General features: G+C 59.6%; 2 protein-coding genes and 1 pseudogene across 7 annotated transcripts in view; 2 read left to right on the top strand and 1 right to left on the bottom strand.

The window, feature by feature from the left end:
* The window catches only part of LOC102934537, a 1,094,240-nt pseudogene that overhangs the window by 368,416 nt on the left and 701,719 nt on the right, over positions 1-24,105 (top strand).
* The window catches only part of LOC102933291 (zinc finger protein OZF), a 1,218,290-nt gene that overhangs the window by 646,475 nt on the left and 547,710 nt on the right, over positions 1-24,105 (bottom strand). The gene's annotated exons all lie outside the window — the stretch shown is intronic.
* Positions 73-23,223, top strand: LOC102945919 (alpha-2,8-sialyltransferase 8F). Of its 4 annotated transcripts, none has more exons than XM_043537522.1 (9): positions 73-123; positions 18,665-18,776; positions 19,216-19,305; positions 19,536-19,613; positions 19,864-19,950; positions 20,152-20,296; positions 20,843-20,955; positions 21,226-21,312; positions 22,292-23,223. In XM_043537522.1, exons 2-9 carry the CDS (start codon positions 18,691-18,693, stop codon positions 22,752-22,754), a joined length of 1,149 nt encoding a protein of 382 aa, XP_043393457.1. In that variant the 5' UTR covers positions 73-123; positions 18,665-18,690; the 3' UTR covers positions 22,755-23,223. The 4 variants fall into 4 exon arrangements, with proteins under 4 accessions (XP_043393457.1, XP_037743471.1, XP_043393456.1 ...); XM_043537521.1 differs by lacking the exon at positions 73-123 and adding an exon at positions 5,493-5,529; XM_043537523.1 differs by lacking the exon at positions 73-123 and adding an exon at positions 8,489-8,494.

Here is a 24,105-nt window from a genome sequence, read left to right as displayed (position 1 = left end):
GGAGACTTCCCCAGAGTCCTGCCTGGCTTCGTAGGGAGCAGTTCCAGAGCATCGCCCGGGGACGCCGTGACAACTGGTGGCAGCGGTGGGATGTACTGCACCCCGTGGATGGCGCTTCCTGCAGTAAGTGACGGGGGAGCAGTAAAACGAAGGGGGATTGACGAGGACCAGGCATGCAGAAGGCTCAGAGAGGAGCGGTTTCGGGGGGCGGTTAACCCCTGGGAGTGTGTGACCGGCGAGAAGGACTGTGCAGTAATGGGGTCCCCCTGGAGACTGCAGTGAGCAGGCTCAGGGGTGGAGGAGCCTGCGGCTTGACCCTGGGAGAGAGAAGGACTTTTGCAGTAACAGGGTTCCCCGGGGGATTGCAGCGAGCGGTCCCAGGGGCGGAGGAGTCTGCAGCTCGACCCTGGCAAAGAGGGGGTGACCTCAAGAAGGACTGGCACACTAGGGGTTCTCCCTGGAAACCGTGGGGAGCTGAGAGCACACAGGCCTGTGAGTCCACAACAACTTGGGAAGAGCGGAGTGACGGCCTGTCACCGTCTCCTTAAGAAGGACATTGTAACCCTGTGCAGAAAGAGAGGGTTGAGCATTGGAAAGTTCACCAAAGCAGAGTTAATCGTGCGGCTGGAGGAGGATGACCGCTCGAAGGAGCAGATTCCTGACCCCAAATGGGGCTATAGCAGGATCTGGGAGCAGCTGGAGTGGGAGCCAGGCATCCCCAAGACTCCTGTCCCCGACCAGACGGGGGTCTTCACGATCGGGTTCCCCATCGGGGGATCGGAGACGGACGGGATTGGAGCTGAGTCCGAGAGAGCAAGAGGACTGTGAGAGACAGCGAGAGCCCGAGAAAGAGCTGCAGAAGCAGCAGCAGCATGAACTGGCGGTGGGGGAGCGGAGAGGCCTAGGGGACCTCCCCGGGGTGAGTGGGGATAGACCCCGGGGGGCCAGTTCCGCAGGGAACCTCGAGACTAAATTGCTGCCCCTGGTTAAGGAGTGGGGGGATGTGGATGCCCACCTCACTGCCTTTGAGCAGGCTGGAGATCTGAACCAGGGGGACCCTGCGGAAAAGCCCCGGTGTCTAGCTCCCTCGCTGGGTCCCAAGGCCGTAGACTCCGTCAGCCAGATGGGTTGGGAGGTGGACGGGCTCCCACTCCTGGTCCCAACCTATATGTCTGTGTGGAGTTTCCTGGGGTCGGGCCCCTCGGACCCCCAGGGGGAGCGGAAGGTGATGGTCAATGGGGAGACATTCCTGGGGTGGCGAGATCCTGGGACAGAGAGAACTGGTGTCAGGCCCTGGGTGGTGCAGCCTCAGATGCTGAGGGGCTGGGTGAGCTGGGTGAGGGTCCCAGGGACGAAGCCCCTCGCCCTGCCTATGGCCCAGATCCCTGTGCAGACCCAGGAGGGGTCAGGCTGGCTGGTCGTTGGGGTGCTCCAGGACACCAGCTGCGAGACCCTGTTGTGGGGTGACTGTGTCTCTTTGGGACAGGATCCAGGCCCTGCTCCGGTAACTGCCGAGGGTTTGAATTTGAATCCAGGGAACCAATCGGCGGAGAGGGAAATGGTCAGTGAAAATGCAGATGACCTGGCTGGCAGCAGGGAGGAGCGGCTAGGCTCAGGCTACCTGCCTGCCTGTAACCAGACCCCTGGGGCTGGGTGGGACAGAGAGATGCTCCCTGCGCCCTTGCACACTGGAGAAGGGGCTCACGCTGGCTCTGATGCTGCGAGGAAAGCAGCGAGCTCGCTGCCTACCCTCACTGGGACAGCAAGGGCAGTGCTGAGCAAGGGGGAAGATAAGACCCCAGCTGAGTGGGGGGAGACACAGGCAGGGCAGGGGATCTGTGGGGAGTGGCAAGGTGTTGGTAAGGAAAGTCTGGATGAGCCTAGGCAGCCTTGTGAGCCGATGGCTGTGTCTAGTCAGCAGGGTGGGAAGGCGAGGAGAGTGGAAGACGAGTGTCCCTGGACCTTACCTGTTAGCTGGGTGGAGAATTGGGACAGGGAAGGAAACGTGCCTGTGTCTGTCAGGGGTATTGACTTGCCTATGGAGGGAGCGACCCTGATCTCCAAGCAGTTGTCTGTGACCAGCCTTGCGTGCTGGGACAAGGGGAATGAGATCCCAAGCTGGGTGTCTGGGAAAGGAGAAAGTGTGTCCGGCTTTGTGGAGCAGACAGAAGGGGCCTTTCAGCCTGTGATGGTTGAGGGTCGTGCAGTTGTCTCAGAGCTGGTTCTGGATTCAGCTAAAGCCCAGGAAGGGAAGGGTCCTAAGTTTGGGTCTGCTCAGGAGAATGGCCCTGTAACTAGGTCGCATCCAGTTCGTGTCTATGTAAAATCCCAGAGCCCAGACAATTCTGGTGCTTGTATTTTGCCTGTTGCTAGTGTGTTGTTGGGAAAGGGTGGAGCAACTCTGACTAATCAGGGTGAGATCCTAGCCAGGGCACAAGGAGAGCATGAAGGTGTGTGATTGTGTTACCTACTGAGGGTGTGGAAACCTGTAGCAAGAAGGAAAAGATTCCTGAACTTGTGTGTGGCAAAGGGAAGGAGAATGCTTCTGACCTTTTATCTAGGAAGTCTGTCAGTCTGCCTGAAAGGGGATGGTGTAGGAATCCGCCGGATGGGCCAGAGGTAATTCTGGATGTAAGGGAGACCCAGAAAGGGTCTGTTGTTGCTCAGGAAAGTGTTCCTCTAGAGCAAGCCCTAGGTAAAGAGGGTAAGAGCAGAATTTCGGTGAGGAGTGAATTGTTGCATAGAAAAGCCCTCGGGAAAGGAATCCTCATGGAGTCTTTGCAAGCAGTTTACTGCCACTGAAGGGTGTGAAAGTGATTTAATCAAGAACGTTTCAGTTGCTAAAGGCCAGAAATTTTCTGTTGTGAATGGATCCACTGACTTTCCTGTTGAAAGACCCAGTGTGGATAGCTTTGAGAAGGTCTCAGATGAAGTGAAAGCTGTTAAGAAAGTTAAACAGTCCTATAAGCAAGTGGCTGTGTTTGGCCAGCTTGTTGGGGAGAAGACCCAATCCCAGTTTGACCCCCTGGGGTTTTGGGGTGGCCAAAGGGCACGGGCCGCAGAAACCTTTCCACATGTGGCCTGTGAGTGCTATCGACCACCCCCGACCTAAGGGAGGGCGTGAAACTGGAAGGGCCTGGTGTAACTCCCACCAAGGAATGGGAGAGATGCTGGGGCATCCATGGGAACGTTGGTGGCTTCGAACTTCCCCAGGTCACAGGGTAAAGTGACCCCGCTCAGTTCAATCTCGAAGGGGGGAGAGATGTGACGAAGTGGGACTGTTCATAATGTTTCCTCCGAATATTGTGGGGGTGCCTCAGTTTCCCCTGTGCAGTTCTTAAGTATCTAGGGGGTGGGGTAAGGGGGTATGATCATTGCAGAGCCCTGGAGGGCAGGTGTGGGCAGGAGTCTGGACACAGAGAATGGCCGACACCCTGTTTCCTGGCCACTGATGGCCTGGGCCCTTCCCCCCTGCAAGGTGAGAGCTAAAGGGTTGGAGAACAAAGGAATCAGGTGACCTCCTGGCCGGGGACAGGGACAAAGCCCAGGGGAGGAGGGGCTCGGGGGAGTTTCAGTTGGGGGCTGGCTGGGGACATGGAGTGAAGGGCAGACGTGGTTGTCTGGCTCACTGCCCCCCAAAATGGACCCGGCTGAGGGGTCCTGTTCTCTGCACCTGCAAGCTCTGTGTTAGACCATGTTCCTGTCCTCTAATAAACCTCTGTGTTACTGGCTGGCTGAGAGTCACGTCTGACTGCGGAGTTGGGGGTCAGGACCCTCTGGCTTCCCCAGGACCCCGCCTGGGCGGACTGGCTGTGGGAAGCGCAGGGGGGGCAGAGGAGGCTGAATGCTCCGAGGTCAGACCCAGGAAGGTGGAGCCGGGGGAGCTGTTTGCCCTGCAGACAGGCTGCTCCCGGAGAGGAGACTTCCCCAGAGTCTTGACTGGCTTCACGGGGAGCAGATCCAGAGCATCGCCCGGGCACTCCGTGACACCCGCTGCCCCCTGCCCTGAGGGCAGAGCGGGGTTTGTGTGCCAGGCCCCCCGCACCGAGCCCGCGCGCCCCGCACAGCTTGGCTCCAGGCATGAGGCCCCAGCCCCCAGCATCCCCCCGGGGCGCCCGAATTTGCGTCACCGTGGCGAACCCCAAGATCGAGGCCGGGGTGTAAGGGAGGAAACCTGCATCCGGCCGGGCAGCAGGATCCCCGTGAAGCGCCCGGGTGAGGAAGTGAGAACTTTCTGTCATGGGTCCAGGCATGCCTCAGTTTCCCCTCTCTTTCGCCAGGCTACCCGGGGGGAAGGTTTACGTTTACCGCTGTGAGCTGGTGGGTCTGCGGGGAGCTCGCTTCTCATGATGAGCTTGTGGGGGGGGGGGGGCGGGTTTAGGGCCGGCAAGGGGGGTTCGGGAAGAGCTGGGCTGTGAGTGTTTGATGACAGCCCGGATGGGTTTCAGTGTGGGGTGGGAGGTGACAGCGAGGGGTGTGGGGTTGGCGGGGGGGTTATCTCGGGGGGCTGGGGTGGCCCGTTCCGGGACGGGATCGATTTCTCCGGTGCAGTGTCTTCGATCGGCCAGGGCGGCGTTCAGGGGTACGTCCCTCGGAGCCGGTTCTGGGGGCTCTGGGCGCCTGGCTGCCGATCACAGATTTCTGGGGGACGGGGCGCGGGAACACAGCAGCCCCTGGAGACTAGCACCCCCAAACCTCCCAGCTCACTGCTTGGATTTCCACAGGGACTCCCCCGGCCTGTCTGGAGAAGCCTGGCTCAGGGCCGGCCTTTGCCGACAGGGCTTCAGAGCGTAACTCATTAGACACACCCCCCAAACATGAGTCCTGGCTCCCAGCCCCCCTGCTCTGACCACTAGGCCCCACTCCCCTCCCCCGAGCTGGGGAGAGACCCCAGGCGTCCTGGCTCCCAGCACCCCCTGCTCTAACTACTAGGCCCCACTCCCCTCCCAGAGCCAGGGAGAGAACCCAGGAGTCCTGGGTTCTCTGCCCAGCTCTGCGGAGGGAGTGGGGGCTGGTGGGTTAGAGCAGGAGGGGCTGGGAGCCAGGACTCCTGGGTTCTCTCCCCAGCTCGGGGAGTGGGGCCTAGTGGTTAGAGCAGTGGGGGGTGCTGGGAGCCAGGATGCCTGGGTTCTCTCCCCAGCTCTGGGAAGGGGGCTAGTGGTTAGAGCAGGGGGGGCTGGGAGCCAGGACTCCTGGGTTCTCTCCTCAGCTTGGGGAGGAGGGCTCGTGGTTAGAGCAGGGAGGGCTGGGAGCCAGGACTCCTGAGTTATTTCCCTGGTTAATCTGCAATCTCCGGGCAGCGTCCTTCCCCCTAGACACATCCCACGCTGCCCCCCCTCCGAGGCATAATAATTCAAGGGTTCAAGGCCAGAAGCCTCCATCGGCTCCGCCCAGCCGATCTCCTGGGTTCCCCAGCGATTCAGTAGCAAGCAATTGCCCTGGCTGGAGCCCGGTAACTGGCCTCTCTCCCGGACCCGCAGCCCGTCTGGATCCGAGAACCCGGGGGGATGGAGAATCCACCTCTCGACCGTATGAACCGGGGGCAATGGCGAGAAGGAGCAGGGAGGGGTTTTTTCCCTGTGGATCTGGGCAACCGGGGCTGGGGTCCTGCGTCCGATTTCGGGGCCCCCAGTTCCAGGAGCCCTGGCCGTCGGCGCTGGACGCATTCAGACCGGAGATGAGGGGGCGATTTGGCCACGGTGACGGGAGTTCACCTCGCCGGCCGGGTGGAAACCCAGCGTTTCGCGGCAGGGCCGGGTGAGGCTGGGGGGGTGGAGGCCGGGGGGCTCTCCTGGGATAGGATTCCCTTCCCTGCGGAGGTCGGTCCAAGGGCTGGGGAAATTCAGCCTATTTCCAACGGGAACGTGGCCATTCCCTGGCTCTTGTCAAGAGCGCTTTGCGACCCGGGAGGTGTCCCCATGCTCAGAGGCCTGAGGGAGGGAGCCAGGGGGGCAAGGCGCCCCCAAATGGCAAGTGTTGTGGGGTTCACTGAGGCTCTCGGCCTTGGCCACCCGCCCTCTGCGATATTTTTCGTGTCTTCTGCCACTTGGACCGGGGGGGATTTTGTGTTTTCCCCCGGGTCACAAAGTAAAACCCTGGAGAGACCAGCCTCGACCGGGGGCTCCCCTCTGCTCTAACCACTAGCCCCCACTCCCCTGCCAGAGCCAGGGAGAGAACCCAGGAGTCCTGGCTCCCTGCCCCAACCACTAGCCACCACTCCTCTCCCAGAGCCAGGGAGAGAACCCAGGAGTCCAGGCTCCCAGCTGCCACTGTAACCCACTAGACCCCATTCCCCTCCCAGAGCCAGGGAGAGAACCCAGGAGTCCTGGCTCCCTGCCCCAACCACTAGCCACCACTCCCCTCCCAGAGCCAGGGAGAGAACCCAGGAGTCCTGGCTCCCAGCCCCCTCTGCTCTAACCACTAGCCGCCACTCCCCTCCCAGAGCTGGGGAGAGAACCCAGGAGTCCTGGCTCCCTGCCCCCCAATCTACGCTCCTAGACCCCCCCTCCTCTGAGCGCTGGGCTTTCGTAGCCAAGCTCACCTCTGGCACCAGGGCGTTGGTGCCAGGCTGCGGGAAGCCACAGGCCGCGTGTGTGTGTCCCAGGCGGGCCGACTTCCTCCCTGTTGTTTGTCCGGAGTCAAAGCAAACAGACACCTGCTTGTGCGGAGCCGGTATCTGGGCAGGGCACTGCCTAGCCATCAGGGCAAGCAGCCAGACGCCTCCAACCTCTCTCCCGCCCCGGCTCCCCGACTCCTCGCCGGCCCCAGCAGGGAGCGGGCTGAGTTAAGGGGGTTTCCTTCCCCGGCGTCTCCCGGCACCGCCTCCCCGGGCGCGCTCCAGCCGCTGCAGACGCTTCGCCCAGGGCAACTTGGGGGGTGCGGGGGGGGGGGTATCTGACCCCACTGCTCTGGCTTGGCAACTAGCCCCCGAAACACCAGCTGCATGGGGCCGGACCAGCAACGCTGCACTTCTCGGCCAGAACTTTTGGGGAGGAGTTGGTCACAGATTTCTCTGTTTTTAGCACCCCCCTTGTTTTCACTTTTCCTGCTCTTTTTGGCACGAGGGTTTTTTTTTGGGGGGGGGGGGTTTGCACAGTTTACTCAGAGATTTGCAGGGGTCAGTTGCCCTGTTCTCCGGAACTTTTGGCCCCCCAAAAAATCCATTTTTGAGGCTTTCTCGTTCTTTTTGCCCGGCACTTTCCAGTTTCGATCGTTCATTTTCTCACCTTTCCCCCCTGGGCAGGAGCAAGTGTGTGTGTGTGTGTGGGGGGGAGGGCCAGCACCGTGGCCCGATCCCCCCACTTCCCCCTGCGGTCCCACCCCCATTTCGCCCCTGGCCTGCCGCCCCGCCCCTGTTCTAGCCACGGCCCTGCCCCTTCCCGTTGTGACCCCGCCCCATTGCACCCCTTCCCCTGCGGCCCGGACTTTCCGCCCCTCTAAGCTCCTCTAACTTTGGGCGGGGGGGGATCTCAGGCCGCTCGCCGAACGGATGTTCTTTTGCTCAGCCGGAGCATTCGATAAGACCCCGGTCAGGCCGAGCCTTTGGCTAGACGGGGCACCGGCCTCTCCGCTCTAACCCACCGGTCTGCGCTGTGGACAGACTCTCCCGTGGCCTAGACGTGAGTGTGAATTCGGACACTGCAGTGTCCGATAGGACCGAAAATATCCGATTGCCTCTCTATAAATCCATGGTACGCCCACACCTTCAATACTGCAAGCAGATGTGGCCGCGGGTGTGACGAAGCGGGACTATTCTTAATGTTTCCTCTGAATACTGTAGGGGTGCCTCAGTTTCCCCTAGGCAGTTCTTAAGTCTCTAGGGGGTGGGATAAGGGGGTGTAATTGTTGCAGAGCAAAGGGCCAGGGTACATAAATGGCCGACACCCTGTTTCCTGGCCACTGATGGCCTGGGCCCTTCCCCCCTGCAAGGTGAGAGCTAAAGGGTTGGAGAACAAAGGAATCCGGTGACCTCCTGGCCCGGGAAAGGGACAAAGCTCAGAGGACGGGGGGGCTGGAGGGAGTTTCAGTTTGGGGCTGGCTGGGGACATGGAGTGAAGGGCAGACGTGGTTGTCTGGCTCACTGCCCCCCAAAATGGACCCAGCTGAGGTGTTATGTTCTCTGCACCTACAAGCTCTGTGTCAGACCATGTTCCTGTCGTCTAATAAACCTTCTGTGTTACTGGCTGGCTGAGAGTCACGTCTGACTGCAGAGTTGGGGGGCAGTACCCTCTGGCTTCCCCAGGAGCTCGTCTGGGCGGACTCGCTGGGGGAAGTGCACGGAGGGGCAGAGGAGGCTGAATGCTCCGAGGTCAGACCCAGGAAGGTGGAGCCGGGGGAGCTGTGTGTCCTGCAGACAGGCTGCTCACAGAAAGGAGACTTCCCCAGAGTCCTCACTGGCTTCGTAGGGAGCAGTTCCAGAGCATCGCCCGGGGACACCGTGACAACTGGTGGCAGCGGTGGGATCTACTGCACCCCGTGGATAGCGCTTCCTGCAGTAAGTGACGGGGGGGGCAGTAAAACGAAGGGGGATTGACGAGGACCAGGCATGCAGAAGGCTCAGAGAGGAGCGGTTTCGGGGGGCGGTTAACCCCTGGGAGTGTGTGACCGGCGAGAAGGACTGTGCAGTAATGGGGTCCCCCTGGGGACTGCAGTGAGCAGGCTCAGGGGCAGAGGAGCCTGCGGCTTGACCCTGGGAGAGAGAAGGACTTTTGCAGTAACAGGGTTCCCCGGGGGATTGCAGCGAGCGGTGCCGGGGCGGAGGAGTCTGCAGCTTGACCCTGGCAAAGAGGGGGTGACCTCGAGAAGGGCTGGCACACTAGGGGTTCTCCCTGGAAACCGTGGGGAGCTGAGAGCACACAGGCCTGTGAGTCCACAACAACTTGGGAAGAGCGGAGTGACGGCCTGTCACCGTCTCCTTAAGAAGGACATTGTAACCCTGTGCAGAAAGCGAGGGTTGAGCATTGGGAAGTTCACCAAAGCACAGTTCATCGTGCAGCTGGAGGAGGAGGACCGCTCTAAGGAACAGATTCCTGACCCCAAATGGGGCTATAGCAGGATCTGGGAGCAGCTGGAGTGGGAGCCAGGCATCCCTAAGACTCCTGTCCCCGACCAGACGAGGGTCTTCACGATCGGGTTCCCCATCGGGGGATCGGAGACGGACGGGATTGGAGCTGAGTCCGAGAGAGCAAGAGGATGGTGAGAGACAGCGAGAGCCCGAGAAAGAGCTGCAGAAGCAGCAGCAGCATGAACTGGCGGTGGGGGAGCGGAGAGGCATAGGGGACCTCCCTGGGGTGAGTGGGGATAGACCCCGGGGGGCCAGTTCCTCAGGGAACCTCGAGACTAAATTGCTGCCCCCGGTTAAGGAGGGGGGGATGTGGATGCCCACCTCACTGCCTTTGAGCAGGCTGGAGATTTGAACCAGGGGGACCCTGCAGAAAAGCCCCGGTGTCTAGCTCCCTTGCTGGGTCCCAAGGCCATAAACTCCGTCAGCCAGATGGGTGGGGAGGTGGACAGGCTCCCACTCCTGGTCCCAGCCTATATGTCTGGGTGGAGTTTCCTGGGGCCAGGCCCCTCGGACCCCCAGTGGGAGCGGAAGGTGATGGTCAATGAGGAAACATTAAGAACAGTCCCACTTTGTCACACCGGGCAAACTGGTTGAAACTCGAGCAAAGAACAGAATATTCAGAAGCCGAGATGAACACGATTTCTGGGGAAGAGTCAGCATGGTTTTTGTAAAGGGAAATCCTGCCTCACCAATCTACTAGAATTTTTTGAGGGGGTCAACAAGCATGTGGACAAGGGGGATCCCGTGGATATCGTGGAGTTAGATTTTCAGAAAGCCTTTGACAGGATCCCTCACCGAGGGCTCTCAAGCAAAGTCAGCAGCCATGGGATAAGAGGGAAGGTCCTCTTGTAACCCTTGTAGCTGGGCTTCTTCTCGGCCTCGGTGGGTCCCGCACTTCCTTCCAGAGGTGGGTGGGGATAGCGTCCTGTCTCTCAGCATTTCCCCGCTCTGCGTTTATAGTGGGCAGGGAAATTCGGTGTCCAAGCAGCCTCGCTGCTTCACTGGGGCTCCTGGCCTCCTCGGTGGACATCCACTGAGCTAGGGCGGGATTCCAGAGCAGGAGCAAAACCGTGAATCTGCCTCTGGAGCGCGGCCCCGTGCGGCTGCAGGGAAGCAGAGGGTGGGACTTGGCCGGATGCAGAGCTGGTCGGGAGCTGCAGTTTGCTTTAGTCTCCTCCTTGCCCTGCTCCCCGCCCTCCTCCGCCGTCTCAGCGCAGCGAGGCAGCGTGAGAACCGGGACGGGGTCCCCATCTCCTCTCCCCGGTCCCCTGCCCCGCTCCCTGCTGCACAGCGCCCCATAGCGCCAGCCCTGCCTGCCAGGGGAGAGCGCCCCTGTGGGACCCAGAAAATAAACCCGAGCCGGATGGGTTTGCTGTGGGGGGTGGGGTTTGGGTGGGGTTTGTGTTTCCCAGATTAGCAGGATTTCGGCGGGAAGGTGATGACAGACACAGGGGCAGCAGTGGGAGTGACCCATGTCGTGGAAGACACGATGGAGATGACTGGATGTGGAAGCTGCCGTATGTCCACGATCCTGGAGGGGGGACCTGGTAAGCCTTTTGTCTGCATGAAATGCCGTCTGCTCGAGCTGATGGAAGAAAAGATCCACGGTTTGGAGATGCAGGTGGAAAGTCTGGGTGAGTTTAGGAAGGGGTTCGAGCAGATTGTGGAGCAAAGACATGAGGTATCTGAAGGGAAAAGCTCAGACTTGCAGATGGAAGCAGGGCTGGGGAATTCTGAGGTGAGGAAAGTGGTCAGTGGAAGCAAGTGACTAAAAGAACCAGGCAGAGGAAAAGACGGGCTCGTGAAGGAGAAATAGAGCTCAGGAATAGGTTTTGAGAGTTGGAAAATGAAGAAGGGGCTCAGCAGGTGGTCACTGAAGGTGGAAGGGCAAGGAAGAAGAGAAGAGCGGCTAGTCCTATAGGAAAAGGGGAAGAGTCAATGGAGACTACACCAAATATGAGCCCCAGGAGGATACAGGGTGGGTTGAAGAGGATTACAAGGGAGAATAGGAATGGAAAGAACTTGCAGCCAGAGGGAACAGGAGATAGACTGGAGGATCGCACCGTCACCAGGAAAAGGCAGGGCTACGTGATCGGGGACTCTTTACTGAGAAGAATAGACAGGTCTGTAACCAGAGCTGATCCAGAGAATAGAAGGGTGTGCTGTCTTCCAGGTGCTAAGATACGGGATGTAGACCTGAGATTGAAAAGGATCCTAAAGGGAGCAGGAAAGAATCCCCTAATTATCCTTCATGTGGGAACAAATGATACGGCTAGATTCTCGCTGGAAAGGATTAAGGGGAGACTGTGCTAGGCTGGGGAAGACGCTTAAGGAAATTGAGGCTCAGGTAATCTTTAGTGGGATTCTGCCTGTTCCTAGAGAAGGGCAACAAAGGTGTGACAAGATTATGACTATCAACAGATGGCTCAGGCAGTGGTGCTGTAAGGAGGGCTTTGGGATGTATGGCCACTGGGAGGCATTCCTGGACAGAGGACAGTTCTCTCGAGATGGACTTCATCTGAGTAGGGAAGGAAATAGACTTCTAGGATGGAGGCTGGCACAACTGATTAAGAGAGCTTTGAACTAGGAATCTGGGGGAGATGGTTGGGGGATGTCCAGGTAATCTCCACGCCGGATTTTAGCATTGAGAGGGAAGAAAACGAAGTAAGAAAGGATACAGCCGTGGGTAGGATATAAGGAGGAAGGGCAGCGTGGACACCAGTCTAATAGGTCGTACTGGCTGTAGAATGACCGTGCCGAATCGGGTACAGAATGTGAGCGAGGCCAAACAGCAAAAATTAATATGTGTTTACACCAGTGCGAGGAGCCTAGGTAACAAAATGGAGGAACTAGAGCGACTGGTGCAGGAAGTGAAACCAGATATTCTAGGGCGAACAGAAACAGGGTGGAATAGTCGTCATGACTGGACTACGGGTATTGAAGGGTATGTGCTGTTTAGGAATAAAGGTAAAGGTGGTGGAGTAGCATTGTCTATCAATGAGGAGGTAGAATGTAAAGAAATAAGAAGCGATGGAATGGATAAGACAGAGTCCGTCTGGGCAAAAATCACATTGGGGAAGAAAACTACTCGAGCCCCCCATGGGATAGTGCTTGGGGTGTGCTATAGACCGCCGGGATCTAATCTGGATATGGATCGAGCCCTCTTTAATGTTTTTAATGAAGTAAATACTAATGGAAGCTGCGTGATCATGGGAGACTTTAACTTCCCAGATCTAGACTGGAGGACGAGTGCTAGGAATAATAATCGGGCTCAGATGTTCCTAGATGCGACAGCTGATGGATTCCTTCATCAAGTAGTTGCTGAACCGACTAGAGGGGATACCATTTTAGATTTGGTTTTGGTGAGTACTGAGGACCTCACAGAAGAAATGGTTGTAGGGGATAATCTTGGCTGAAGTGATCATGAGCTAATTCAGTTCAAACTGAACAGAAGGATAAACAAAAATAAATCTGCAACTAGGGTGTTTGATTTCAAAAGGGCTGACTTTCAAAAATTAAGGACATTAGTTAGGGAAGTGGATTGGACTGAAGAACTTATGGATGTAAAGGCAGAGGAGGCCTGGGATTACTTCAAGTCACAGCTGCAGAAGCTGTCGGAAGCCTGCATCCCAAGAAAGGGGGGAAAATCCATAGGCAGGAGTTGTAGACCACGCTGGATGAGCTAGCATCTCAGAGAGGTGATTAAGAAAAAGCAGAAAGCCTACAAGGAGTGGAAGATGGGAGGGATCAGCAAGAAAAGCTACCTTATTGAGGTGAGAACATTTAGGGATAAAGTGAGAAGGACCTTACAAAGAGAATTAAAACCAATAGTAAAAGGTTCTGTAGCCATGTCAATAAGAAGAAAACCAAGAAAGAAGAAGTGGGACCGCTAAGCACAGAGGATGGAGTGGAGATCAAGGATAATCTAGACATGGCCCAATATCGAAACAAATACTTTGCCTCAGTCTTTAATAAGGCTAAAGAGGATCTTAGGGATAATGGTAGCATGACAAATGGGAAGGAGGAGATGGAGGTAGATTTTACCATATCTGAGGTAGAAGCGAAACTCGAACAGTTGAATGGGACTAAATCGGGGGGCCCAGATAATCTTCCTCCAAGAATATTAAAGGAATTGGCACATGAAATTGCAAGCCCATTAGCAAGAATTTTTAATGAATCTGTAACTCGGGGGTTGTACCGTATGATTGGAGAATTGCGAACATAGTTCCTATTTTTAAGAAAGGAAAGAAAAGTGATCCGGGTAGCTACAGGCCTGTTAGTTTGACATCTGTAGTATGCAAGGTCTTGGAAAAAATTTTGAAGGAGAAAGTAGTTAAGGACATTGAGGTCAATGGTAAAGGGGATAAAATACAACATGGTTTTACAAAAGGTAGATCGTGCCAAACCAACCTGATCTCCTTCTTTGAGAAAGTAACAGATTTTTTAGACAAAGGAAACGCAGTGGATCTAATTTACCTAGATTTCAGTAAGGCGTTTGATATGGTGCCACATGGGAAATTATTAGTTAAATTGGAAAAGATGGGGATCAATATGAAAATTGAAAGGTGGATAGGGAATTGGTTAAAGGGGAGACTACAACGGGTCCTACTGAAAGGTGAACTGTCAGGCTGGAGGGAGGTTACCAGTGGAGTTCCTCAAGGATCAGTTTTGGGACCAATCTTATTTAATCTTTTTATTACTGACCTCGGCACAAAAAGTGGGAGTGTGCTAATAAAGTTTGTGGATGATACAAAGCTGGGAGGTATTACCAATTCAGAGAAGGACTGGGATATCCTACAGGAAGATCTGGATGACCTTGTAAACTGGAGTAATAGTAATAGGATGAAATTGAATAGTGAGAAGTGTAAGGTCATGCATTTAGGGATTAATAACAAGAATTTTAGTTATAAGCTAGGGACACATCAATTAGAAGTAACGGAGGAGGAGAAGGACCTTGGAGTATTGGTTGATCACAGGATGACTATGAGCCGCCAATGTGATATGGCCGTGAACAAAGCTAATGCGGTCTTGGGATGCATCAGGCGAGGTATTTCCAGTAGGGATAAGGAGGTTTTAGTACCGTTATACAAGGCACTGGTGAGACCTCGTCTGGAATACTGTGTGCAGTTAGAATCATAGAATCATAGAAGATCAGGGTTGGAAGGGACCTCAGGAGGTATCTAGTCCGACCCCCTGCTCAAAGCAGGACCAATCCCCAATCAAATCATCCCAGCCAGGGCTTTGTCAAGCCTGACCTTAAAAACTTCTAAGGAAGGAGATTCCACCACCTCCCTAGGTAACGCATTCCAGTGCTTCACCACCCTCCTAGTGAAAAAGTTTTTCCTAATATCCAACCTAAACCTCCCTCATTGCAACTTGAGACCATTACTCCTTGTCCTGTCCTCTTCTACCACTGAGAATAGTCTAGAACCATCCTCTCTGGAACCACCTCTCAGGTAGTTGAAAGCAGCTATCAAATCCCCCCTCATTCTTCTCTTCCGTAGACTAAACAATCCCAGCTCCCTCAGCCTCTCCTCATAAGTCATGTGTTCCAGTCCCCTCATCATTTTTGTTGCCCTTCGCTGGACTCTCTCCAATTTATCCACATCCTTCTTGTAGTGTGGGGCCCAAAACTGGACGCAGTACTCCAGATGAGGCCTCACCAGTGTCGAATAGAGGGGAACGATCACGTCCCTCGATCTGCTGGCAATGCCCCTACTTATACATCCCAAAATGCCATTGGCCTTCTTGGGAACAAGGGCACACTGCTGACTCATATCCAGCTTCTCGTCCACTGTCACCCCTAGGTCCTTTTCCGCAGAACTGCTGCCGAGCCATTCGGTCCCTAGTCTGTAGCTGTGCATTGGGTTCTTCCGTCCTAAGTGCAGGACCCTGCACTTATCCTTATTGAACCTCATCAGATTTCTTTTGGCCCAATCCTCCAATTTGTCTAGGCCCCTCTGTATCCTATCCCTCCCCTCCAGCGTATCTACCACTCCTCCTAGTTTAGTATCATCCGCAAATTTGCTAAGAGTGCAATCCACACCATCATTGACCACGTGACGGTCAATCGCTGGTCTCATATTTGAAGAGAGGGTCAATCGCTGGTCTCACGTTTGACGTGAGGGTCAATCGCTGGTCTCACGTTTGAAGAGAGGGTCAATCGCTGGTCTCACGTTTGACGTGACGGTCAATCGCTGGTCTCACGTTTGACGTGACGGTCAATCGCTGGTCTCACGTTTGACGTGACAATCGCTGGTCTCACGTTTGATGTGAGGGTCAATCGCTGGTCTCACGTTTGACGTGACAATCGCTGGTCTCACGTTTGAAGTGAGGGTCAATCGCTGGTCTCACGTTTGACGTGAGGGGCAATCGCTGGTCTCACGTTTGCTGTGATGGTCACTCACGCAGATGGCACTGCAGAGACGGCTTGTTGTTATCTTGCTCTTCGGGTCTTCGGCCTTGGGGCGCTTGAGGGTGGACTCCGGTGTGCCCTCAGGGTTATCGGGCCAGCTCGCCCAGCGCATCTTTCGGCCGAGTGCTCCGGGGTAATTGTTTTCCTTGTTCTAAGGCTGGCCCCTCGGCCTTGTATTACCCAGCAACATCCAGCCGCAGAGACGCCCTGTGCCACGTCCCACCTTCCTGGCATGGGCACAGCGGATTCCCGATTTATCCTGTAACGTCCCCGCCCTGAAACCACCGGGGCTGGCGGGCTCCAGGAAGCCCATCCGTGGCACTTGTCAAACGGAGTTGCCCGAACGTGATCTTGTGGCTTTTGGAACTGAGTCTCCGGACGGTCGCCGGCAATTAACAGAGACCGTGTGAACGAACGGGCCTGGCCCACTTCGGCCAGACTCAGCAGGCTGCGAGAACAGGCTTAGAGGCAAATCCGGGCTCTGTCCTGGGCCACACTCGCCCCTCTTTTATCCAGGGACGGCATAAAACCTATTAATCCTTATTTTAATCCAACACCCCCCCACCAGCGCTGAGGCCCCCCCCCTCGCTCCCTGCCCCCCAGCGCCCCCTAGCGCCGCCCTGGGGCCAGCCCCGCCTGCCAGAGGAGAGCGCCCCCTGCCCAGCCCCCTGCCCCACTCCCTGCCCCCCAGCGCCGCCCTGGGGCCAGCCCTGACGGTGAGAGACAAAGCGCCCCTTCCTGCCCCCCCTCACGCAGCACTGGGGCATCGGGGCCAGCACTGACTGTGGGGCGAATGCCCCCCTCAACTGAGCCCCTCCCCCCCCATATCTGGCAGGATCCAAGTGTCCTTGTGAGAGCGACCCCCCATCCTACCCGGCCCCCGCGGGGGTCCCTCCTGGCATCCCCACCGAGAGCTGCCAACTTTCTCACCACACAAAGCCTGCCCTGCCCCTTCGCGGAGGCCCTGCCCCCCTCACCCCAGCCGCCCGCCCCCCTTCACCCCAGCCCCCCGCCCGCCATCACTCACTGTCCCCCACCCTCACTCACTTTCACTGGGCTGGGGCAGGGGGTCCGGGTGTGGGAGGGGGCTCCGGGCTGGGGCAAGGGATCGGGGTGCGGGGTCCGGGAGGGGGTTTGGGTGTGGGAGGGGGCTCCGGGCTGGGGCAAGGGATCGGGGTGCGGGGTCCGGGAGGGAGGGCGGGGGACCACCTCTACCCCCCTCCCCCGAGTGTCATTCCACATTGGGGTGAAGTTTGCAGCAGGAGGGAAGATGCCCCCAGCTACCCCCCCACCCACACCCAGCCCCCAGTTACCCCCTTCCTGCCCCCTGAGCTACCCCCCCAACCCCCAGCCACCCCCTCCCTGCCCCCTGAGCTACCCCCCCACCCGCACCCAGCCCCCAGCTCCCCCCTCCCTGCCCCCTGAGCTATTCCCCCACCCGCACCCAGCCCCCAGCTACCCTCTCCCTGCCCCCTGGGACCAGCCCCGCCCGGGGGGGAGACCGTGCGGGAGTTGGCGGGACCGGAGCTCGTACGTCGCGACCCCAGGAGCGAGAGAGGACGTGGGGCGGGAACGCCGGAAGCCCAGGTCCTAGGGTCCAAGGATGACGCGAGATGTCCGGCTGCTGCAGCCAAGGACCCACCAAATCGCGGCCCCCCCCCCCCGCCCGGCAGAAGTCTGGACCCCCCCGGCTCCCGAACGGCCCCGAGGCCGGCGAGGCGAGGGGCAGGACCCAACTTTCCGGGGCATGTCGGTTCTTGGACTCTCGGGGCTGCAGCCGGTTGGGAGGAAACGGGGGATTTTCTTCGTGTTTTGCCTGGGGACCGGGGCGGGCCTCAGTTTCCCTGCATGCGTAACCAGTTTGCTGTTGCAGGGGACCAGCTGCGACCGGACAACGGCCTGGAGGTGGGGGACCCTGGCGGCCGGTGAGCCGGTGGCCACGGGGCCACCCCAGCTTGGCAGCCGGCCGGTTGGGGCCAGTGGGAGGAGACGGGCCGAGGAGCGGGGCCCCGGCCCCGGGCGGGGGGACGACGCAAAGGACGGAGGATGGCAGAGGAGGCCCAGTGACCTCTTAACCTGGGACGGACGACAAAGGACGGGGGGAGATGATCTAGGGGGCTCGGCTGGAAGGACGGGGCTCTGGACCGGGGGGGGGCAGAGCGGGGGTCGAGCACCCCCTGTGAGACCGGGGTGGGGGGCATGGAGGGGCCGGGAAAGAAGGTGACTGGCGTCTGTCAACTTTCGATCAAGGACTTTCATGAGCCAATGGACAATTAATTACACAAACGACCCGTTAGCCCCCGGTATGTGGGGAGTGGGCGGGAGCCCTGGCCGGGGGGGGGCTCGTCACGCCCCGACCAGGTCCCACCCAGCCCGGGAGACGCGCCGGGAGGTTCCCACCCGGCCTGCAGGGGGAGCCGGAGGGAGGCCCCACAGGAAGGAGCCGCCCTGGCCATGTGCCGGCTGCAGGGGGAGGGTCAGGACGCCTGGGTTCTCTGCCCGGCTCTGGGAGGGGAGTGGGGGCTGGTGGGTCAGAGCAGGGGGGGCTGGGAGCCAGGACGCCTGGGTTCTCTCCCTGGCTCTGGGAGGGGAGTGGGGCCTGGTGGGTCAGAGCAGGGGGGGCTGGGAGCCAGGACGCCTGGGTTCTCTGCCCGGCTCTGTGGGGGGAGTGGAGGCTGGTGGGTCAGAGCAGGGGGGGCTGGGAGCCAGGACGCCTGGGTTCTCTCCCCAGCTCTGGGAGGGGAGTGGGGGCTGGTGGGTTAGAGCAGGGGGGCTGGGAGCCAGGACGCCTGGGTTCTCTCCCCGGCTCTGGGAGGGGAGTGGGGGCTGGTGGGTTAGAGCAGGGGGGGCTGGGAGTCAGGACTCCTGGGTTCTCTGCCCGGCTCTGGGAGGGGAGTGGGGCCTGGTGGGTCAGAGCAGGGGGGCTGGGAGCCAGGACGCCTGGGTTCTCTGCCCAGCTCTGGGAGGGGAGTGGGGGCTGGTGGGTCAGAGCAGGGGGGGCTGGGAGCCCGGACACCTGGGTTCTCTCCCTGGCTCTAACTACTAGGCCCCTCCCAGAGCCGGGGAGGGAACCCAGGTGTCCGGGCTCCCAGCGATGATCTCCAGGAGGCCGGGGCGGAGGAGGGGCTCCCCAGGGGGCCGTGCCCGTGTGGGAACGTGGCTCACCGGCCCTGCTCTCCCCACAGCGAGCGCCAGGAGGGGCCCCCCGAGGATGCTGCGGAAGCAGAGCTGGGCCCTGGTCCTGGCCGTGGGCACCACCCTCAGCTTCAGCCTCTCCGTGCTGTGGAGGGTTCAGAGGTGAGTGATGGGCCTGGGAGCCAGGACGCCGGGGTTCTCTGCCCGGCTCGGGGAGGGGGGCTAGTGGTTAGAGCAGGGGGGGCTGGGAGCTAGGACGCCGGGGTTCTCTGCCCGGCTCGGGGAGGGGGGCTAGTGGTTAGAGCAGGGGGGGCTGGGAGCCAGGACGCCGGGGTTCTCTCCCCGGCTCGGGGACGGGGGCTAGTGGTTAGAGCAGGGGGGCTGGAAGCCAGGACGCCTGGGTTCTCTGCCCAGCTCTGGGAGGGGAGTGGGGGCTGGTGGGTTAGAGGAGGAGGGGCTGGGAGCCCGGACGCCTGGGTTCTCTCCCCGATTCTGGGAGTGGCGTGGGGTCTGCGGGTGTCTGTTAGAGCAGGGTGGGCTGGAGGCCAGGACTCCTGGGTTCTCTCTCTCGGCTGCTTTTAATCTCTCTGTGCCCCCCCAGCCGTGCCCCCCCGCGGGCGGAAAAAGCCTCCTTTGCTGGTATGGGATCAGCGTGCGAACCAGGGATCGGCTGGCTGGCCTCGAAGCCCAGGTGTGGGGGGGGCGCGAGGTGGGGCGGGGGTGCTGGCATGCGAGGGAGCGGGCCATAGCGGGCGGGGGACTCAATGGGGCAGGGAGTGGAGACATGCTGACACGGGCTTGGGGGGGATGGATGGGTGGGAGGCTGTGGGAGGGGCAGGATGGGGTCTTGGGGGGGGGAGAAGAGGAAGCACCCCCAGGGGTGTCTCCTTTCCGTAGTTAACCCCTCATCTTCCTTTCCAGCCCTGAGGCCAGGGAGATGGCCGCGGAGCAGTGCCAGGAGCTGGGGCAGAAATTGAGCCAGGGGGTCCTCCCCGTGAGGCGAGTGTGGCTGGGGGCAGGCCGGTCTCTGGGGCAGGGTGCTGGGGGAGGGGACCCACAGGATAGCCCCACTGAGCGCGCCCACATCCTGGGGCTGGCTTTCCTCGTTAAGGGCTGGACCGGGTCCGTAGCCCTCTCTCCAAGCCTGCCCCCACTGGGCAGCCATGCGAAACACAGGGGAAACTGAGGCACCCACGGGGGACTTAAAACCGTTACTGGCCGGTCAGTGACTCTCTGTCTCTCCCCCCAGGCTGGACGAGGCCTGGATCTGGAGGCAGCTGACGCTGGTGCAGAGCTGCCCCTGGGCACATAACGCCAGCGCCCTGGGCCAGTACAGGTACCCCCCACCCCGACCGTCCCGTCCCTGACTCCGTCTCTTCCCCACCCCCCTGGGTAGTGAGGCCAAGGCGCAGAGTCCTACGGAAAGGGTGCAAACTAGTGTAGACAATTCCCACCCCCACGCCCCCCCTTCCCATGACCCTGCCCCCCTTCCCCATTCCACCGTGCCCCCCCCATGTCACCCCTCTCCCCCTCGCAGGGAGCAGCTGGGGCGCCGCTGTAATGCCACGGCCAGCCTGGTGCTGACCCGGGACAACACCCCGCTGGGCTCCCGGATCGTCTACGACGGACAGCGGGCCAAGAAGTATCTGGTGAAGGAGGAGCTGCTGGAGATGCTGCCGCAGGTAGGGGGCGCTGGGCTGGGGGGGTGGCGGGGCCTCAGCGCCGGGTGCTCCACCCTAGAAGTGGCTGCATCTCAGCCCCGGGCGAGGGGTACTTTATAAACAGCCCACCACGCCTCACACCAGAGGTGGCTGCATCTCAGTGCTGGGTGAGGGGTCCCTGTGTAACCAGCTGCCATGCCCCACCCCAAAGGTGGCTGCATTTCAGTGCTGGGTGAGGGGTCCCTGTGTAACCAGCTGTCACGCCCCACCCCAGAGGTGGCTGCATCTCAGTGCTGGGTGAGGGGTCCCTGTGTAACCAGCTGCCACGCCCCACCCCAAAGGTGGCTGCATCTCAGTGCTGGGTGAGGGGTCCCTGTGTAACCAGCTGCCACGCCCCACCCCAGAGGTGGCTGCATCTCAGTGCTGGGTGAGGGATCCCTGAGTAACCAGCTGCCACGCCCCATCCCAGAGCTGGATGCATCTCAGCGCCGGAAGAGGGTCCCTGTGTGTGTGTGGGGGGTCCTGCTCATGGCCGGTGGGTGCTGACCCCGGTCCCCTACCCCGCAGGGCTCCCCGTTTCAGGACGCCCCCTACGAGTGCTGCGCCCTGGTGGGGAGTGGGGGGATCCTTCGTAACAGCAGCTGTGGCCCCGAGATCGACCGCGCCCAGTTCGTCATCAGGTAACGGTGGCTGGGCGGGGGGCAGGGGGGGGCAGAGTGGGGGAGGGGAAGCAGTTATACCGGCTGGAGTGGGCTCTGCAGGGTGGGGGGTACGGAGGGAGGGGGATCAGAGGGTGGGGGGTGCAGAGATCGGGGGCTGCGGGGAGCGCAGGGGGGTATCTCTGAGCCGCGCATGGTGAGGAAGGAACTGTGGAGCCATGGGGACCCCCAGGCAGTAGGGAGACCCCTGGTCCCCCAGATGCCCCTAGGCTCACGCTGACCCCCCCTCAGGTTCAACCTGCCCCCCATGGACTTTGCCAAGGACGTGGGCACCAAATCGAGCGTCATCACCGTGAACCCCAGCATCCTGGATTTACGGTACGGGCGTGCGGGAGGGGAACCCTGATTGGGGGGGCGGAAACGGGACCTGTGGGGTGGGGAAGGGAGGAGTGTGGATTGAGACCCATGGGGGAGGGAGGATGGGATTGGATGCCAGCCCCCCAGCTGTCCGGTCAGCCATAGTGTCACCGGGGGATCGGGGCAGAGGAGGCCCAGCCCCCCAGCTCTCCGGTCGGCCATTGGGTCACTGGGGGATCGGAGCAGAGGAGGCCCAGCCCCCCAGCTCTCCGGTCGGCCATAGGGTCACCGGGGGATCGGGGCAGAGGAGGCCCAGCCTCCCAGCTCTCCGGTCGGCCATAGGGTCACCGGGGGATTGGGGTCAGAGGAGGCCCAGCCTCCCAGCTCTCTGGTCGGCCATAGGGTCACCGGGGGATGGGGGCAGAGGAGGCCCAGTCCCCCAGCTCTCCGGTCGGCCATGGGGTCACCGGGGGATTGGGGCAGAGGCGGCCCAGCCCCCCAGCTCTCTGGTCGGCCATAGGGTCACTGGGGGATCGGGGCAGAGGAGGCCCAGCCCCCCAGCTCTCCGGTCGGCCACAGGGTCACCGGGGGATCGGGGCAGAGGAGGCCCAGCCTCCCAGCTCTCCGGTCGGCCATACGGTCACCGGGGGATTGGGGTCAGAGGAGGCCCAGCCTCCCAGCTCTCCGGTCGGCCATAGGGTCACCGGGGGATGGGGGCAGAGGAGGCCCAGCCCCCCAGCTCTCCGGTCGGCCATGGGGTCACCGGGGGATTGGGGCAGAGGTGGCCCAGCCCCCCAGCTCTCCGGTTGGCCATGGGGTCACCGGGGGATCGGGGCAGAGGAGACCCAGTCCCACAGCTCTCCGGTCGGCCATGGGGTCACCGGGGGATCGGGGCAGAGGAGACCGAGCCACGGGACGGCCGTGGGAGGGAACGGGTCTGGCGCTGGGGGACGGGCCGTGCCAGGACAGCGGCTGACGGGGGCGTCTCTCCTGCCCGCAGGTTCAGGGGTCTGAACTGGCGGCGACGTCCCTTCGCGGAGGCGGTGGGCACCTACGGGGCCCCGCTGCTCCTCATCCCGGCCTTCAGCTTCGCCGGCATCAGCGCGGTCTCCTTCCAGGCCCTTTACACCCTGGAGGACTTCGGCTCCCCGGCCCGGGCCCTCTTCATGAACCCCGAGTACCTGGCGCGGCTGGATGGGCACTGGCGTCGCCGGGGGCTGCGCGCCAACCGCCTCTCTTCGGGCTTCATGCTGGTGAATGCCGCCCTGGAGATGTGCCGGCACCTCACCCTCTACGGCTTCTGGCCCTTCCCCAGCGACCCCGAGGGGCGGCCCCTGCCCCATCACTATTACAACAACCAGCCCCCCAAGCTGGGCTTTCACGCCATGCCCGAAGAGTTCACCCGCTACCTGGGCCTGCACCTGCAGGGCGCGCTGTGGCTGCATCTGGGGCGCTGCCGGTGAGGAGTCTGGCCGGCAGCCGCGCACAACGAAGCTTGGAGGGGGGGGTCTGAAATGAGCCCCCCGCCCCTCAATTCCACCTTACTCCCTCCCCAGTTACCAAAGGAGGAAAATAGCCAGTGGCACCAATTCGTTAGGCATTCGTTAATTGCCACTCGTTAACTGGTTTCTCTTCGGCGATGTTTGATGAACAAAGTTCATTAATGGCAAGGTGTTCGTTGGCCTCCTTTAATTACTAATTAATTATCACAGTTCATTGGCTGTGAGTTGTTGGCTGGCCTGTTCATAGCTCTTTAATTATTGCAGTTTGTTCATTGTAATTAATAAGTCATCACCTCTTAATTGCGATTTAATTATCGCAGTTCAACCATCCTTAATTGATATCTCTTGCTGGCTGGTGAATCCTGGTGGACGGTTACTTGTAATTAGTAATTCACCAGCTGTTTGTCACTAATAAAGGCTCTTTCGTGATGGCTCTTTGTTAGGGGTGTGAGGGGTTGTCACCCCCGGGGTGCAGTCTGTGCCCCCTAACACTCACACTGCTTTTCTGGTAACTCAGCCAGCCGCTCCGGGCCCTGCTATCCCCCACACCGCAGCAGCTACCTGAGTGCTTTACCTAAGCCACTCATAGATCCACTATATAAGCACAAGCCAGTTCCCAGCTCCTCAGCCTTGCACCCCCACTAGAGAACAAACCCTGAATTCTCCCGTCTTGCACTGCCCAGCAAGCTCATGAATTCATCCGCTCCCCCCTCGATGCAGGGAAGGTATGCGCCAGCCTTGGTTAGCTGAGCTAGGATTTCCCCACTCCAAAACACACAGGTCAGGATAAAACAGAAAACAAGTTTATCAAACTCCAGAGAGAGCGATTTGAAGTGAGTGTAAATGATAGCAAACAGATCAAAGCGGGTCACCTAGGAAATTAAACAAAACATGCAAACAAACCCTAACGTACTAGATAGGATTTGAATCAGAGATATCTCACCCCAATACAAGCAGTCCACCAAGTTTCTATACTCAGGCTAGAAATCCCTTTAGCCTGGGACCAGCACTTCCCCCAGTTCAGTGTTTGTTCCTCAGGTGTTTCCAGGTGTTCTCTTGTGTGGGGAGTGAGATCCAGAGGTGACGTCACTCCCAATCTTTCAGAGCCTTTCCCTACGGCGGGAACGCCTTTGTTTTAAGCTAAGGGGCTGGGCAGCAGTTCTGCAGAAAAGGACCTGGGCGTTACAGTGGACAAGAAGCTGGATATGAGTCAACAGTGTGCCCTTGTTGCCAAGAAGGCCAATGGCATTTTGGGATGCATAAGTAGGGGCATTGCCAGCAGACCAAGGGACGTGATCGTTCCCCTCTATTT

Source organism: Chelonia mydas, chromosome 28, assembly GCF_015237465.2.
Source record: "Chelonia mydas isolate rCheMyd1 chromosome 28, rCheMyd1.pri.v2, whole genome shotgun sequence".
Taxonomy (NCBI): domain Eukaryota; kingdom Metazoa; phylum Chordata; order Testudines; family Cheloniidae; genus Chelonia; species Chelonia mydas.
Note: the sequence above shows the minus strand (reverse complement) of the source record. Positions and strands in the feature narration are given on the sequence as shown.

Coding starts and splice junctions, on each gene's coding strand:
- LOC102945919 (XM_043537521.1), top strand. CDS start 5,508: ATGGAGAATCCACCTCTCGACC. Junction 19,951..20,151: donor AGCGCCCTGGGCCAGTACAG/GTACCCCCCACC, acceptor TCCCCCTCGCAG/GGAGCAGCTGGGGCGCCGCT. Junction 20,297..20,842: donor TGCTGGAGATGCTGCCGCAG/GTAGGGGGCGCT, acceptor CCTACCCCGCAG/GGCTCCCCGTTTCAGGACGC.